The following is a 15,408-nucleotide window of genomic DNA, read 5'->3' on the forward strand; positions in this document are numbered from 1 at the left end:
GGACTGGGACAAAAAATGGTCCCGGGCATTTTGACTGGAGACCGGCCCACCAGGTATTAAAGGAAAAACCATAAAGCCTTTGAATGAAAACAAACGCTGTTGTCATAGTGATGGACGCTGTCTTGTTGGTATACATGCATCAGTCTAATAAACTTAAACCTGCACCATCCTCCCTGTCCTGGTATTCTAAACAGGAAGTAGACTGTTGGTCGAGTTAACCTCCTGAACATCTACAACACACGGTGGAAACCTGACATTAAGACAGAGACTAGAGGTGAGACATGATCATTGCTGATTACTGATGACAGATTTAGATATGTTTTCATAAACCTTTCATTTGCCACATCAATAAACAGCACGGCAGGGCAAAATATGTTTTCTAACATGGCAACCTTTAAAAAGTGAAAGGAGACAGAAAGACAGCTGAGAAAGAATCAAACTGACTTTTTGATGCATTTTACACACAGTACTGGTGCAGAATCTAGAAAATGTGGGAAACACTGGCATCATATGCAGTACTTACTTCTGAAGAAATTATGATGGGACCCTAAAAAATGACTATGTACAATAATGGATTTCTATACATTTTACATCAGATGAAAACGTTTGTTGTAAGATTCAGATAATTATTTATTAAAAGTGAGACATTTTAAATGAGAATAAGAAAGAAAAGTATTTCTTTGTGCCCCCCTCTCCCTGTTAATGCCCTACCTGCCCCCCTGGCAACACTTTGCTAGACCCGCCCCTGCACAGTTACCAGCTGTCAGCTACACAAAAAGGATCCTGGTGTTATTTGTCTCTCAGAAACAGTTCATAACTTCAACTCATTTTGGTTTTGTCATGTTTTGTTCTTTACATTGTCTTTCTTCTATATAATTGTTAAACATTTAATAAATATGTCTACAAAAAGATTTTAAAAATCAGACATTTCACACAGACACCCAAATGATTTCTGACTGATGAAGGGGGCTGAAGGTGCCCTGCTCTTGCCCAGCTTCTGCTGCTCTCTCCCTGCTCACTGTCAGCAGCTGGCAGCCTCGGTCCTGCCTGAGACTCTTCATCTATCAGTGCCAAAGAATATGGGAAATAGCAACGCACAACATGCACATTACAAAACAAGCACATGAATCAGCATTACATTCATTAGTGAAGTGCTGACGTTCGTTCCTAAACTTTGGGCCTTAATTAACATCACTGTGAACTAATGTTTGCTTTGCTTCTTAACCAGTGAAGCAGCGAGGGGCTTTCTGAGGTTCCTGCTCGTAAATGCCCAAAATGAGTCGAGTATTTCTGCAACTACAAACTCTGTTTTCATCAGAGGTGTAAATATTACAGCACTGTGTCAGAGTCACTGAGGCTGGAACACAGAAAAAGGAAGTAGATGTATTTATTTTTAGACTTTATTGCCTGGAACCACTTTAAAAATACGCTTTGGGTCACAATTAACTGCAGAAAACCAGGAATCCACATATGAACATTATCTGTGCAGAGATTTATGCTTCTGAAGGTAAACAGTGAAAACTTGCAGCACTAAATGCACAGATAGCCAGGCGTTTCACATTTTGGGACCATCTGCCAGTTTTCATTTCTTAGGTATTGAAGAGCAGAAATGATTGAATTTTATTTACATGCTTAAAAATGTTTGCTTTTGAATATTATTTGAAGAATTACCCACACACTCAGGCACTGTGGGCCTGTTTCCCTTTGCACAGCCGAGTGTTGGAAACGGGCCTTTTCTCTTTAAACTCTGAGGGGCTGTAACTTTGGCTTCTATTGGCAGATTTGCATGATTGACCCTCTTTTTAAAATAGTTTTAGCCAAGAGAATCAAGCTAACATCACTGTTTTTACGTCAGCTCACGTCACACGAGCTGTTTCAAGAAAAGTCCTCCTGTCACACAGCAATGCCTACATGAATCACACCACTCTGCTTAAATAATAATAATAATGTTTAGTGAAGCAGGTGAAGCAAAGGGCTGCTTTTAATAGGCTGGGAGACCCAGGTGTGCTGCTTTAGCTGCTGAGCCTCTCATGCTAGCCTCCATCTATAAGCTGGGATCACAGGAGCACTGCAGTCCTGACTAGATCAAGGATTGTTATTCATGCAGGTGACAAAAGTTTACATTCACAGAGTCATAGGATTGAGCCTGGTTTGAAAAGCAGCTGTTTAATGCAGCTGCTTAGAGTTCACACACAGTAGAAGAATCAGACTTGAGTCACATTTCAAACACTGGAAAAATACTCAGCAAGTAACAATGAAAACAGCACAGACTCAGTATATCCTGTTCAGTCCTGTGTTTGATATGAATGTGCTGTTCAGAGAGGATCTCATGTCCTCTTTTACAAAGCCTTTGTTTCATGATGTTTGTGTATAAATGAATGTAGGTGTGTTTCTAAGTGTGAAGGAGCCCTGGGAGAAAAGACTGAAGCTTGTGCCAAAGAACAAACAGGAAAGAAAGATCAGCATTAATGAAGACGAGCACAGAAGGAGCCCAAGCACGTGTTGCTTTTTCAGATTTCTCTAAAAGTGTGTGTTCATTTGTTCCATCCTTCACAACAAACAACAGCTGACAGACACACATGCACTCTGTGTCACTTCACAGGGGCTGATGAAAGTGGACACAGTAAAGGGAGAGCTGGACCTGCTCTACACATCCTGCACTCTGTTAACAGACTTTATTCTGCAGCATCAACAGATAAAAATATATGAAGATATAGAAACGTTTAACATTGTGACTGTTCACATTAGTGAAGCTGTTACTTTGCTGCCAGGTGGGAAAAGAAGCCTAAAGCTGAGTCTGATTAAACATCTGCTGCACCAGAGAGTTTCATGGCCCTGCTTTATCCTGTGCTTGCTGACCACCTCGTCCTGAAACCTCTTCATCATCCTCACAGTCGTGTGAAGAAAGAGGGAAGCAGGTGGAAACCATCTGTGCTGCTGTGTTCACTTGTGTGTGTGCGTCTATGGTCATATCTAATGTGTACCTACAGACAAACACAAACACCTGGCATTGCACAAGAGTCTCTATGGAGCAACCTGCAGATGTCAGAGATGTGATTAGAGGGTAAAGTGGACTAGTGAGAGCATCTATGTTGTTGTTGTCTGCTGGGGGACAGCATCAGCTCCAGAGATGCATCAGGATCAGCAAACTAATCTGCAAGGCTGCAAGTGTCACTGAAGGAGTTTGAGTCAGTGAGGGACTCAAACTCACACAGCTGCTCAAGAAGGCTCAGCAGCTGCTGTATTTCCTGAGGAGGCTGAGGAAATTTGGTATGTTGGCCAAGATCCTCAGCAGGTTCTACAGCTGCACTGTGGAGAGCAGCCTGACAGCTGCATCACTGCATGGTACGGCAGCACTACTGCAAACCGCAAACGCCTGCAGAGAGTGATAACAACTGTGGAGAAGATCATCAGGACCCCGCTGCCCTCTCTGCAGAGCAGCTACCATCACAGAGTCCAGAGGAGAGACACACCTCTGCCCTCGAGACGAAGGTTCAGAAGTGTGAAATGTAGAACATCCAGACTCAACAACTCCATCTTCCCCACTGCTATCAGACTCCTGAACAGCTGACCGACCTCAAACTGCAGTTTGCACATCAGGTCACTTTGCACACTAAGTTCATTTTGCACATTAAACTCCATGTACATCCATGTACATCGACATCTGCAGACCACACGTGTCTTCAGTTACTTATTTGTACTTATTTGCAGTTATTTATCTTTTTATTTTATTTTTTTAAGTTATTTCTTATCCTTATTTTATCTTTTGATTTATTCTTATCTTGTTCTTTTAACCATTATCTAACTTGGCATTGTGCACGGTGTGTTTAGATTCAGTTTAAATTCAGGGACACGGAGCCCCTGTTGATCCTCTACCTAATCACACGAGCCACGGTGTGAGAACGGGTCTCAATCAGCCAAGGTTTTGGGTGAACCCATTGTGAGATCTAGCCCCACCCCATCATGTGATTTCCTGTGATCAAATGTCCCAGGATGTGAGTGGGCGTTAAGACGTCCATGTCCCTCTTCAAGCAACTTAAAGAAGTCCAGACGCTTTTCTTTCCAAGCTCCTTCAACAACATCATTCATAGAACAACTTCCAGCTTCTTTTGCTCGGCTACAGTTTGGATGGATTTGCATTTAAAGATGCAACAAGACTAAAATGGTTAGGGTCAGGAGGTCAAAGGTCAGAGCTCCTGTGGGTCTGAGGGCGGCCTCACGCTGGAGAAGGATGAAGGAGTCTGACCTGAGCCAGTGTTTGACATGAACACATCAGCACTGCTGTCAGTGAGCCTAACGACAGCCGTTAGCATCATTTCAGTGTTTCAGTCATAAAAACACTTCCTGTCACTGTGGTGGTTACAGTGACATCATGCAGTTTGTGCTTTGACCTCCAGAGGGCGACAAATCAGCACAGACAGAGAGCTCCATTCAAACTTTGCTGCCATCAGGAATAATTCTTCAAATATAATCATCAGTGTTTGAGCAGTTATGATATCAGGGACAATCTAGACATGTGTGACAATACTGAACATGTCACATGACACACCTCAAACATCATGTGATCCACTCTCAGTCTGCACTTTCATTCATGACTTCAACAGGTTGAAATGAGCTTTGAAGAAACATCAGTGAAATAAATCTTTCATGGATTCATGTGAGCAGCAGATGAACTTTGTACCAACAACATCTTCAATAACAGAGTCTGAATGAAGCTCAGGTGTTGATGCTGCTCACTGATTGGACGCTTGGTTTCAGCTCTGCTCTCAGTCTTTACTGCACAGGTGAAGGTAGAAAGTGTGACTGGATCTATAGACTGGAAACAGAGAAACATGCTGAACATTTGAAGCTTTGCAGCAGAAATGTTCATGTTACAAATACAGCAGAGCTGATCTGGGATCAGTGTGTTCACACCTGCAGCTACAACAAGGTTTCATGTCTCCACACGTCAGCATGTGAACTTTACTCTGACTCAGTCTGAGCAGTCAGACGGCATATTTTTAAAGTTAACACATCAGCACACACAGAGCTGAGCCCCTCCCACCTGTGCTGAGTTTCAGGTGGAGCCCCGCCTCCTTCCAGGAAGCAGCTCACCTGTGTGTCCGTGTTTAGTGTCCAGGTGTGGAGTGGAGCTTGTTGTTGGTGTGTGAAGAAACTGTAAGTTTGCTTTGTTTCCTCCTTTAACAGTTTGTCTTTAGGAACTTTACTGTTTGTTCAGCTCGTGTTTGATTTCTTCACACAACAAACTGTGTGTGTTTGTATTTCCGGTCTCTCCATTAAAGTCAGTGTGTAATGTTTCCTGGCTAACATCAGCTGTGTGCAGCTTAGTTCAGCACAAATCTGCCGCTCCATAGTTCACGGTAACGGACTCACAGCTGGACCAACGAGGCCGAGTGTGTCCGCCACTCTGAGCTACGTTCGTGTTTGTGTACTTGTAGTTTGTACTTTGAGTTCACTCAGAGCCCACAGAGGACGCAGCGTACGTGATGACGTCACAGCCCTTTACCTCCTTTACTGTCACTGTGATTAATATTTACACACGAGACACCTGCAGAGCTCTGACGCTAAGCTAGCACACAGCATGCTAACGCTAAGCTAAAGCTAGGCTAGCCAAGAACCCAGAGTGAGTTAAAGCTGAGTAAACACTGACCCCAGACCAGCACCGTGATAAAGTGAGCTGCTGCTGCTGAACTTGAACAGGTAACAAAGTGATGAGCAGTCAGGCTGCAGGTTTCTACCTGTTCATGTTTCTACAGTAGAATCACTTTGAAGTGTCTTTGTGCTGTTTCATCTTTGATTTGTGTTCATAAACACTCAGAGAAACATCACGTGACCTCATCAGGATCTGTGTTGGTGTGTGGGGCTGTACCTCAGCTTCATGTTGTTACATGCTCATTTGTTCATTTTAACATCAAAGTAATGTTATGAGGAGTAATGAAGTAACGTACTCCATTACTTTTAATCAAAGTGTTCTGTGTAATATGTGTAATAATGACTGTTTTGAGTAATGACCAACACTGATCACAACAAAGAGGAAATGCCTCCAACATGCACAAACATTTGAGCCACAACATGCAGTTAATGTGCACAAATGTCTTTGATATGCTGCTCAGTGATGGTGGTGACTGTCAGAGCAGAGCTACTGAGAATCAATAAGTAATATCAATGATGGGATCAGAATCACTAAATTCTTCTCATCCCTGTCAGTATCATACATGTGCTGTATAATGTGATAAATGTAGAGGTGCTGGCTGTTCTCTCACTCTGCTGTTTAGCTGTAAAGGACGCCTCCCTGCCTTTGTCTCATTCATGACCTTTAATAGTCTCTTCTAACATGCAGAGATCTGTATGATCTGTTTCATAGAGTCTAACCAGCCTGTACAGGTAACAACAACAGTCACTGCATCACTGACACACAAACGTCATCTCTGTCAATAACAACATTCATACATGGAATAAAAACACATCAGTGGATCATTGCTGGAGCTGATGTTTGTGCTCCTGGTGCAAAGGCTCTCAGTTTCCTCCTTGAAATAACATCAGTGGTGGGTCAGCGACATGCTTTCTTTCCCTCTCAGGTTTAAATATCTGGGACTCTCCACCGTTTGGTTTTAGAGCTGAAGAAGCTTCTCAGATGAAACGTCTTCCAGAAACTTAAAGACGTCTCTTTTCTCTCCAAGCTCCTTAGATCACATGACCTGGATGACTGAACCTACAGACATATTGACCTGGTTTCATGGTCACATGACGGGTCAGAGGTCAGCGACTGTAACTCAGTTCCTCCTGTTAATGTGAACTCACTGAGTGTTTGTGGTTTACCTCTCAGACTGACTGAAGATGATGATGGAGGAAGAGGAGGACAGAGCAGAGTCTGCAGGGTCCAGCTGTCCGTCTGTGAGGAGTGACCGGTCCAAAGGTCTAAATCCAGCCTTCAGTGGTGAACCTGGAGCAACGAGGTCAGAGAGCTGAACTCACTGAGTAACAGAAATAATTCTGCACTGACATTATAATCAGTGTTGACTCTGGTTGATTGTCTGACTGTGTTTGTGAGCTGAGAGGAAATGAAAATGAGTTTGTAACAAAAATCAGTTTTGTCCAGTTTTCCTGTAAAAAGCTGAACTCTAATCTAAGAGGATGTTACTGACAGGAAACAGCTGCATTATCTGCAGTCTGTGTGATCACAGCTGCTTCAATCATGTTTGTGTCTGCAGAGGTCAGAGGTCACAGTCTGCAGGGTCCAGCTGTCCGTCTGTGAGGAGTGACCAGTCCAAAGATTTCCCTCCAGAGTTCAGTGGTGAACCTGGAGCAACGAGGTCAGAGAGCTGTGATGACTCCTTTACATGTTTGTGTTTCCTGGATAAATATGACCTGAAACATCCTCAGATTGTTACAAAGATTCATTAAAAAGAAAACAATGAAAGAGAAAAGATCCAAATGTTCGACTTGGTCATTTGCTGTTTGAGGACAGTGATGCTCATATCTGTGGGGAAAGTGTGACCTGAGTGGGTTCATGTTTGTCTTTAAAGAACAGAGCTGCTCTGATTCTCTTTGTGTCTGATCTGTTAAACAGTCTGAGAGGTCACACAGAGACCCAGCAGCTAAAGCCTGGATCATACTGGCTGCTGTTACTCCATCAGGACAACACTGAACCACAGTGGTGTGGATGTAGTGGATAAATCCCACCATACTGATGCTCAGAGTTAACCACAGGGAACAAAACCAGATGTTACCTTCAGATTGTGACCTTTGGAGTGGACGATGCAGATTTCAATAGAGAATAAATGTTGTTGTTTTTCAGCTGTGAAGAAAGAATCTAATTTTCTGAACTTAAGAATTTATGATGCTGGAAACAACATGGAGACTATAACACAACATTTCCACTGTGTTCATAGAATGAATGTAAAACTGTCAGACATTCATTAAATATGCAAAATGTCTACAGAAGCATCAGAGGGTCAGACGTGAAGCACTCAGTGATTTTGATCAAATGACTCATCAGTTATTGATCTGTACTACACTGATCTACCACGTTAGTAAAGCTGGTGTTCTGGTGGTGGAGGGAGACTCGGATCATGTTCTGGTTTTGGAGCAGTGATCTGCTGATGGTTCAGTTTGATGAGCTTCTTCAAAATCATCCCTGACATCACCACTGAAAGGACGTCCATGAAAACAGACTGAAAATTACTGATATGTTCACAATCTGAGAGTTTAAAACTTGACAGACTTGATTCAGATGAAGTTATTTGAGCAGAAACTCCTGGATCTTTATCCTGTGTTGATCTAATCCTTCATGGTTCCTCCACAGAGTGGAGCAGCAGAGCTCAGAGGTTCCCAGTGGTCAGTCTGCCCAGCAGCATCAAACACAGCTGGACTCCATATTTATGGTCTGTACATGTACAACAACTACTTTATTATTAATAATAATGCATTTATTTATAGGTCCCTTTCAGAACACCAAGGACTCTGTGGACTAAATGACCAAAAGAAACAAACTTTGAAATCAGACGGTGCAAATGTGATCACAGGGAAACGTTTTAAACATCGAGGCTTTAAACAGAAACCAAAGTGAAACAGTTTGTAGTCGAGATCAGTGGGAATGAAGCTGAATAACTGTTTCTTCAATAACTTTGAGCTCTTAAAAAACAAAAACTAGCTGAAAGTCTGGCTGCTCTTATGAAAAGTACAGAGAAATTATGGGTCGCTCAACACTTGTGCACAATATAAGAGTTTAAATAAATCTAAAGAATAACTCAAAGTCCTACAATCATACTGATAAAGTCATCTACAGCTAACTATCCAAGTGGATTTGTTTAAGACAGCTCCATCTGCTGGTGGCCCTCTGCAGGTGCATGAAAGGGGCGTGTTTATAGTGAAAGTAGTAGAGAAAGTAAACCCCACGGGAAGGAGGAGGACTCTCAGCGGCTTCCAGCTCATATTCAGACATTTGACTTCTCACTGAAAGCAGCAAGTTTGAGTGTCTGTACCTTAGTTAGAAGAGATAACATGTCAGTAGTAATTAGAGTTGATTGAGCAATGCTGTCCTTATAATGTAGTTTATGATTTTTATGGACAAGTCCAGTTTTTCTGTAGAGCCTCTCAAGTTGGTGACAGCAGCAGTGGAAGTTCACGTGTAAACCAGAGCAGCAAATCAGGTCCAAATGTGTTGTTCACAGTGAGTGGGATCATCATTGGCTGCTATGTTAACCTCCTGCAGCAGGATGTCTTTGGTCAGAGAATGGATAGATCACTAAGTCATTGTTGAGTTTAGGGAGACAGTAGACAGTTGCAGTAGGTTCAGCCAGTTGACACACAGTAGATAAAATAACTGAAGGCAGGAGCAGACACCTGTATGACTTTCCACCTCTCACATAGATTATTTCCCTGGGCAGCGCCACAGGGCTGGTAGATGTAAACAAAGCTGGAGGAGAGGATTTATTCATCTGAGAAAAGTCACAGAGTTGTGTCTTGATGCTCAATCATCCAGGTACGTAAATCCCAAAAAGCTTGATTCTGTTCATCTGGATGTTTTCAGTGGGAGAAACGTTTCATCATCATCAGGTGACTTCTTCAGTCTCAGCTGACTGCAGGTTTCAATCTCATAAACAGGACATTTGTATGACTGAAACCAGCCCACTGAAGGAACAATGGGCTGGGAGGTCAGTTCATTGATCATTGGTACGCATATTGTCAGGACCATTGATCAATGGTTGTTGATCAATGGTCATGAGTCCAGTTCACAGAGAGCTGGGGAATGGCTGCAATCACAGCATGTAAGATGGTGACAGTTGTACCCTTGGGCCCCTCCTCCATTCAGAGATGGTCTTTCCTTTTCACATAAATGGCCTCCTTGACTCCGCCCTCAAACCAGCGTTCACATTTACTCAGGACCTTCTTGATGTGAAGTTCTTCTGCTTCGCTGGCTGCTGTGTCTGTGGGGATGGTGTTTGTTCTGTGTTGTAGTGTCCTGATGACGCCCAGTTTGTGCCCCAGTGGATGATGAGAGTCAAACCTTAAATACTGATCTGTATGCGTAAACAGAGTGAACCTTTAAGACCAGTTGTCTGTACGATCAACTCAGTCACCTGAAACATCTCCAAGTTTCTGGCTTTGATCATCAACCTGTTGGTAGTTCAGCTCTGAACACCAGTGAAATGTTTCTCCCACTGAAATCGCTGCATTCATATGAACAGCATCAACGTTTTGGGATCATGGAGTTGTGGACAAAGTCTCAGTTAATCAGATAAAGTCAAACCTATAATTGGTGAAGAGGTCGTGGATGATATGCCCCTTGATCGTAAAGAAGTGGATGTTGTGTGGACTAAAGTTCAGAGTGGTGGGTCATTCATAAAGTATTCTGTTCCAGCTGCTGGAGGACAACATCATCACTTTTGTGAAGAACGAGCTGAAGAAGATCCAGAAGGCTCTGAATCCAAATAAGCCCCAGTGCTTGGAGTTTCAGAGGGAGGATGATGAGCAGAGGAGAAACAGCAGAGAGGCATTTGTGAAGATCACAGTGGACTTCCTGAGGAGAATGAAGCAGGAGGAGCTGGCTGACCGTCTGCAGAGACGTAAGAGGATTTATCTAAAGATTTAAGCTGCTGGATAAATGAGACACTTGTGACACCAGTGTGTTCAGTCATTTCTCAGTGGGTCAGAAATTGTCATCAGCATTTTGTAAAATGTGATTGTTAAAGTTGTATTTTTATTATTATTATTCAGAACTTCCAGCTGCTGTTTGTCATCGTAAACTTAAGTCTAAGCTGAAGAAGTTGTTCCAGTGTGTGTTTGAGGGCATCGCTAAAGCAGGAAACCCAACCCTCCTGAATCAGATCTACACAGAGCTCTACATCACAGAGGGAGGGACTGCAGAGGTCAATGATGAACATGAGGTCAGACAGATTGAAACAGCATCCAGGAAACCAGACAGACCAGAAACAACCATCAGACAAGAAGACATCTTTAAAGCCTCACCTGGAAGAGATGAACCAATCAGAACAGTGCTGACAAAGGGAGTGGCTGGCATTGGGAAAACAGTCTTAACACAGAAATACAGCCTGGACTGGGCTGAAGACAAAGCCAACCAGGACATCCAGTTCATATTTCCATTCACTTTCAGAGAGCTGAATGTGCTGAAAGAGGAAAAGTTCAGCTTGGTGGGACTTGTTCATCGCTTCTTTACTGAAACCAAAGAAGCAGGAATCTGCAGCTTTGAAGACTTCCAGGTTGTGTTCATCTTTGATGGTCTGGATGAGTGTCGACTTCCTCTGGACTTCCACAAAACTACAATCCTAACTGACCCTAGAAAGTCCACCTCAGTGGATGTGCTGCTGATAAACCTCATCAGGGGGAAACTGCTTCCCTCTGCTCGCCTCTGGATAACCACACGACCTGCAGCAGCCAATCAGATCCCTCCTGTCTGTGTTGGCATGGTGACAGAGGTCAGAGGGTTCACTGACCCACAGAAGGAGGAGTACTTCAGGAAGAGATTCAGAGATGAGGAGCAGGCCAGCAGCATCATCTCCCACATCAAGACATCACGAAGCCTCCACATCATGTGTCACATCCCAGTCTTCTGCTGGATCACTGCTACAGTTCTGGAGGATGTGCTGGAAACCAGAGAGGGAGGACAGCTGCCCAAGACCCTGACTGAGATGTACATCCACTTCCTGGTGGTTCAGGCCAAAGTGAAGAAGGTCAAGTTTGATGGAGGAGCAGAGACAGATCCACACTGGAGTCCAGAGAGCAGGAAGATGATGGAGTCTCTGGGAAAACTGGCTTTTGTTCAGCTGCAGAAAGGAAACCTGATCTTCTATGAATCAGACCTGACAGAGTGTGGCATCGATATCAGAGCAGCCTCAGTGTACTCAGGAGTGTTCACACAGATCTTTAAAGAGGAGAGAGGACTGTACCAGGACAAGGTGTTCTGCTTCATCCATCTGAGTGTTCAGGAGTTTCTGGCTGCTCTTCATGTCCATCTGACCTTCATCAACTCTGGACTCAATCTGCTGGAACAACAACAAACAAGAGGCTCTTGGTGGCCTTTCCAGTTTATGCTGTGGTTTAAACCATTTCCAGAGAAAATACATCTTTATCAGAGTGCTGTGAACAAGGCCTTACAGAGTCCAAATGGACACCTGGACTTGTTCCTCCGCTTCCTCCTGGGTCTTTCCCTGCAGACCAATCAGACTCTCCTACGAGCCCTGATGACACAGACAGGAAGTAGCTCACTGACCAATCAGGAAACAGTCCAGTACATCAAGAAGAAGCTCAGTGAGAATCTGTCTGCAGAGAAAAGCATCAATCTGATCCACTGTCTGAATGAACTGAATGATCGTTCTCTAGTGGAGGAGATCCAACAATACAGGACTTCAGGAAGTCTCTCCACAGATAAACTGTCTCCTGCTCAGTGCTCAGCTCTGACCTTCATCTTACTGTCATCAGAAGAAGATCTGGATGAGTTTGACTTCAAGAAATACTCTGCTTCAGAGGAGGCTCTTCTGAGAATGCTGCCAGTGGTCAAAGCCTCCAACAAAGCTCTGTGAGTAAACATGTTGTCATCGCTTCATTGTTAAAATCATGGGAAATAAATCAGAAATGCTGAGTTCAAAGAGCACTGTAACATTTTTTTAAAATAGTAAATTAAATGATCATCAGTCACTCAGTAAATATATGGTAGTTTTAATGTTTCACTCCAGCATTTCTAAAACACACTTTGTTCTGTAACTCTTATCAAAGGACAATCCAGACCCAGCCTATAAGAACATGAGCTCTGATGCTTCAGCCCCTCTGACAGGTTTATTATCCTCAGCTTGTTCATTTGTCTCCAACTCCAGGAGTTTGGTTGTTTTATTCTAAAGCACAAACTTCACCTGCCAGACTTCACCTACATCTTTTTCTGATGTTCATAATTTAAGTTCAAGTTTGTATCTCACTTTCAGTGCACACCCTCCCTTTTTAAATATAAATCTCTGCTGTGCTGTCATGTTTTCATCCTGTATGGAGGGAGAAACTCGGTCTTCATTACTGAAATTGCCTCTAAGGTCGTGTTTCTTGTCAGTAACCATATGTAACTGTAAGGCTTCCATAACCAGTGTTATCACAGAATTACAGTGGGTTCACTCTGGGTCCTCTACAGTTTCTTCCCACTGTCCACAGACATGCAGTTAGGTTACCTGGTGATCCAAACTTCATGCAGGTGTGAGTGAGAGTGGTTGTCTGTCCCTCTGTGGGCTTAGTGGAAGAGACTGGATGGATCTCTGCTTTGTCTTTGATATATGCTGACAGCAAACATTCTCCATGAAGTCTGCATTTCAGCTCATCTCCTTTATACACACCTTTAACAGGAAGAGTTTTATACAGCTAGTGTTTAAAATCAAGTGTTATTCACAATACACAGGTAATGAGCATGATTATTGAATTACTAAAATTTTCTAAAATAATTGTTTTAGTTAATATTGTATGACAGTGTACACAGAATTATTAGCTCAGTAGGCAGAGTGGTCGCCCCATGATCATAAGGTCAGGGGTCGAATCCACCGAATAGTTACCTTGTGGTACCCCTGAGCAAGGTACCATCAAGGTACCAATCATGTGCACTGGACTGGTAGCACTCATAGTCTCATAGGTTTAAATAAATTAAATAAAAAAAGGGTTCAACATATAAACAAATTTAATTTGATCACATATATTGTTTGGTTTTTTTTTGTTTTTGTTTTTTTCCTTTCTCTCACAGACTGAGCAGCTGTAACGTCTCAGAGAAAGGCTGTGAAAATCTGTTGTCAGTGGTCAGCTCCCAGTCCTGTAGTCTGAGAGAGCTGGACCTGAGTACCAACAGCCTGAAGGCTTCAGCAGTAAAGCTTCTGTCTGCTGCAGTGGAGAGTCCACATGCCAAACTGAATGTTCTGAGGTCAGATCAATTTGTATTATGTTTAGTTCTGTTTGTTTATGTGTTTGATGTTTGTTTTTGTTTATGTCTTTATCCAGTTATCCTTGTTTCATAGCATTTTTATTCATTTCAAAGTTAAACAGAAGTTTTACTAACCTGCTCAGCACAAGACAATAAGCTATTGCACCTTGATTACACTTTAACAACAATCTTTATTCATGTTTTTATCTTCAGACTTAACATCTGTGAACTCTCAGAGGAAAACTGTGAAGCTCTGTCCTCAGTTCTCAGCTCGCAGTCCTCTAGTCTGACAGAGCTGGACCTGAGTATCAGAAAGCTGCAGGATTCAGGAGTGAAGCTTCTGTCTGCTGGACTACAACGTTTAAACTGTAAACTGAATACTCTGAGGTCAGATCAGAAAACATTTAGTTTTTAGAATTATTAATTAAAGTTCATACATATGATGTTGTATCTTAGTATGTTTATGTTTCCTTTAAAAATAGAAAGTCAACATTTAATGTTGTGAAATGTATTAACAAACTCTACATGAGTACTTGTTTTATAGATTGTCTTTTATTTTTCAGACTGAGTGGCTGTAACCTGTCAGAGAGAAGCTGTGAAGCTCTGTCCTCAGTCCTCAGCTCCCAGTCCTCCAGTCTGAGAGAGCTGGACCTGAGTAACTCTGACCTGCAGGATTCAGGAGTGAAGCTTCTGTCCGCTGGACTAAAGAGTTCACAGTGTGCAGTGGAAACTCTCAGGTCAGGATTCAAACTTTTCCACAGATGATCATTTGAAATGTGACTTATATTATTGTATAAACAGGTAACTTTTACAGCTGTCAAGTGAACTTTTATTCACATTTGAGTGGATAATTGGACTCTGAATTACTAAAAGTTGTTATAGTCATGTCTTTGTTTATTTAAAAAAATACTTCACGTACTGCCTAATTTAAAGATTTAGGCTCCTTTGGGCCCATAATATATATATATTTGATTTCTTTGTGAATGAAATTAGGAGGATATTGGCGACTGCTGATTGGCTCGCTGTTTGTTTTTTTTATTCACAGTACTTAATTTTAAAGGCTGATTTCTCAAAATGAGATGTTTATCTTTTCTTCTACAACACGTGGAGCCACCAAATCTTCTTGCTTGATTTATTCATTACAGTTTGATTTAAAGAATATTAGACTCGTAACATAATAAATATATTTATTTCACTTCTTCTTGAGAGAAAGAAAGGGATGACTGGGTGAGCTCCAGTGGTTCATCCCAGCAGAGAGAGCGGCACACTGGGCTGCAAATGATCACAGTAGTAATGGCCATAGTTTGATAAAACAGGCAGTCTTACCCTGTAGATAATACAGGGTTCTGGTGCCGATGTGGGGGAGGGGAGTCGCCCGGTACTAACTACATACTACTAACTACCTCATCCAGATGTCTTCCCTACTAAACCTGATAAGAAGTAACTGCAGTAGCCTTATAGGTCAAATCAGTTTCACCTGTTAAAGTTAGCTCCACTATTAA

General features: G+C 42.4%; 1 protein-coding gene across 1 annotated transcript; it reads left to right on the plus strand.

Moving 5' to 3' along the window:
• The first annotated feature begins 3,342 nt into the window (after nt 1-3,342).
• LOC146679716 (protein NLRC3-like) lies at nt 3,343-12,654 on the plus strand. The gene is made up of 2 exons (XM_085450419.1): nt 3,343-3,492; nt 10,755-12,654. The coding sequence occupies exons 1-2, from the start codon at nt 3,343-3,345 to the stop codon at nt 12,540-12,542; spliced, it is 1,938 nt and encodes a 645-aa protein (XP_085306545.1). The 3' UTR covers nt 12,543-12,654.
• Nucleotides 12,655-15,408: the final 2,754 nt, after the last annotated feature.

Source organism: Copadichromis virginalis, unplaced genomic scaffold (assembly GCF_057382275.1).
Source record: "Copadichromis virginalis isolate Kocher_CV1m ecotype Utaka unplaced genomic scaffold, C_Virginalis_male_GT1.1 unmapped_scaffold_1, whole genome shotgun sequence".
NCBI classification, from domain to species: domain Eukaryota; kingdom Metazoa; phylum Chordata; class Actinopteri; order Cichliformes; family Cichlidae; genus Copadichromis; species Copadichromis virginalis.

Coding starts and splice junctions, on each gene's coding strand:
- LOC146679716 (XM_085450419.1), top strand. CDS start 3,343: ATGGTACGGCAGCACTACTGCAAACCGCAAACGCCTGCAGAGAGTGAT. Junction 3,493..10,754: donor CCTCTGCCCTCGAGACGAAG/GTTCAGAAGTGT, acceptor CGTAAACTTAAG/TCTAAGCTGAAGAAGTTGTT.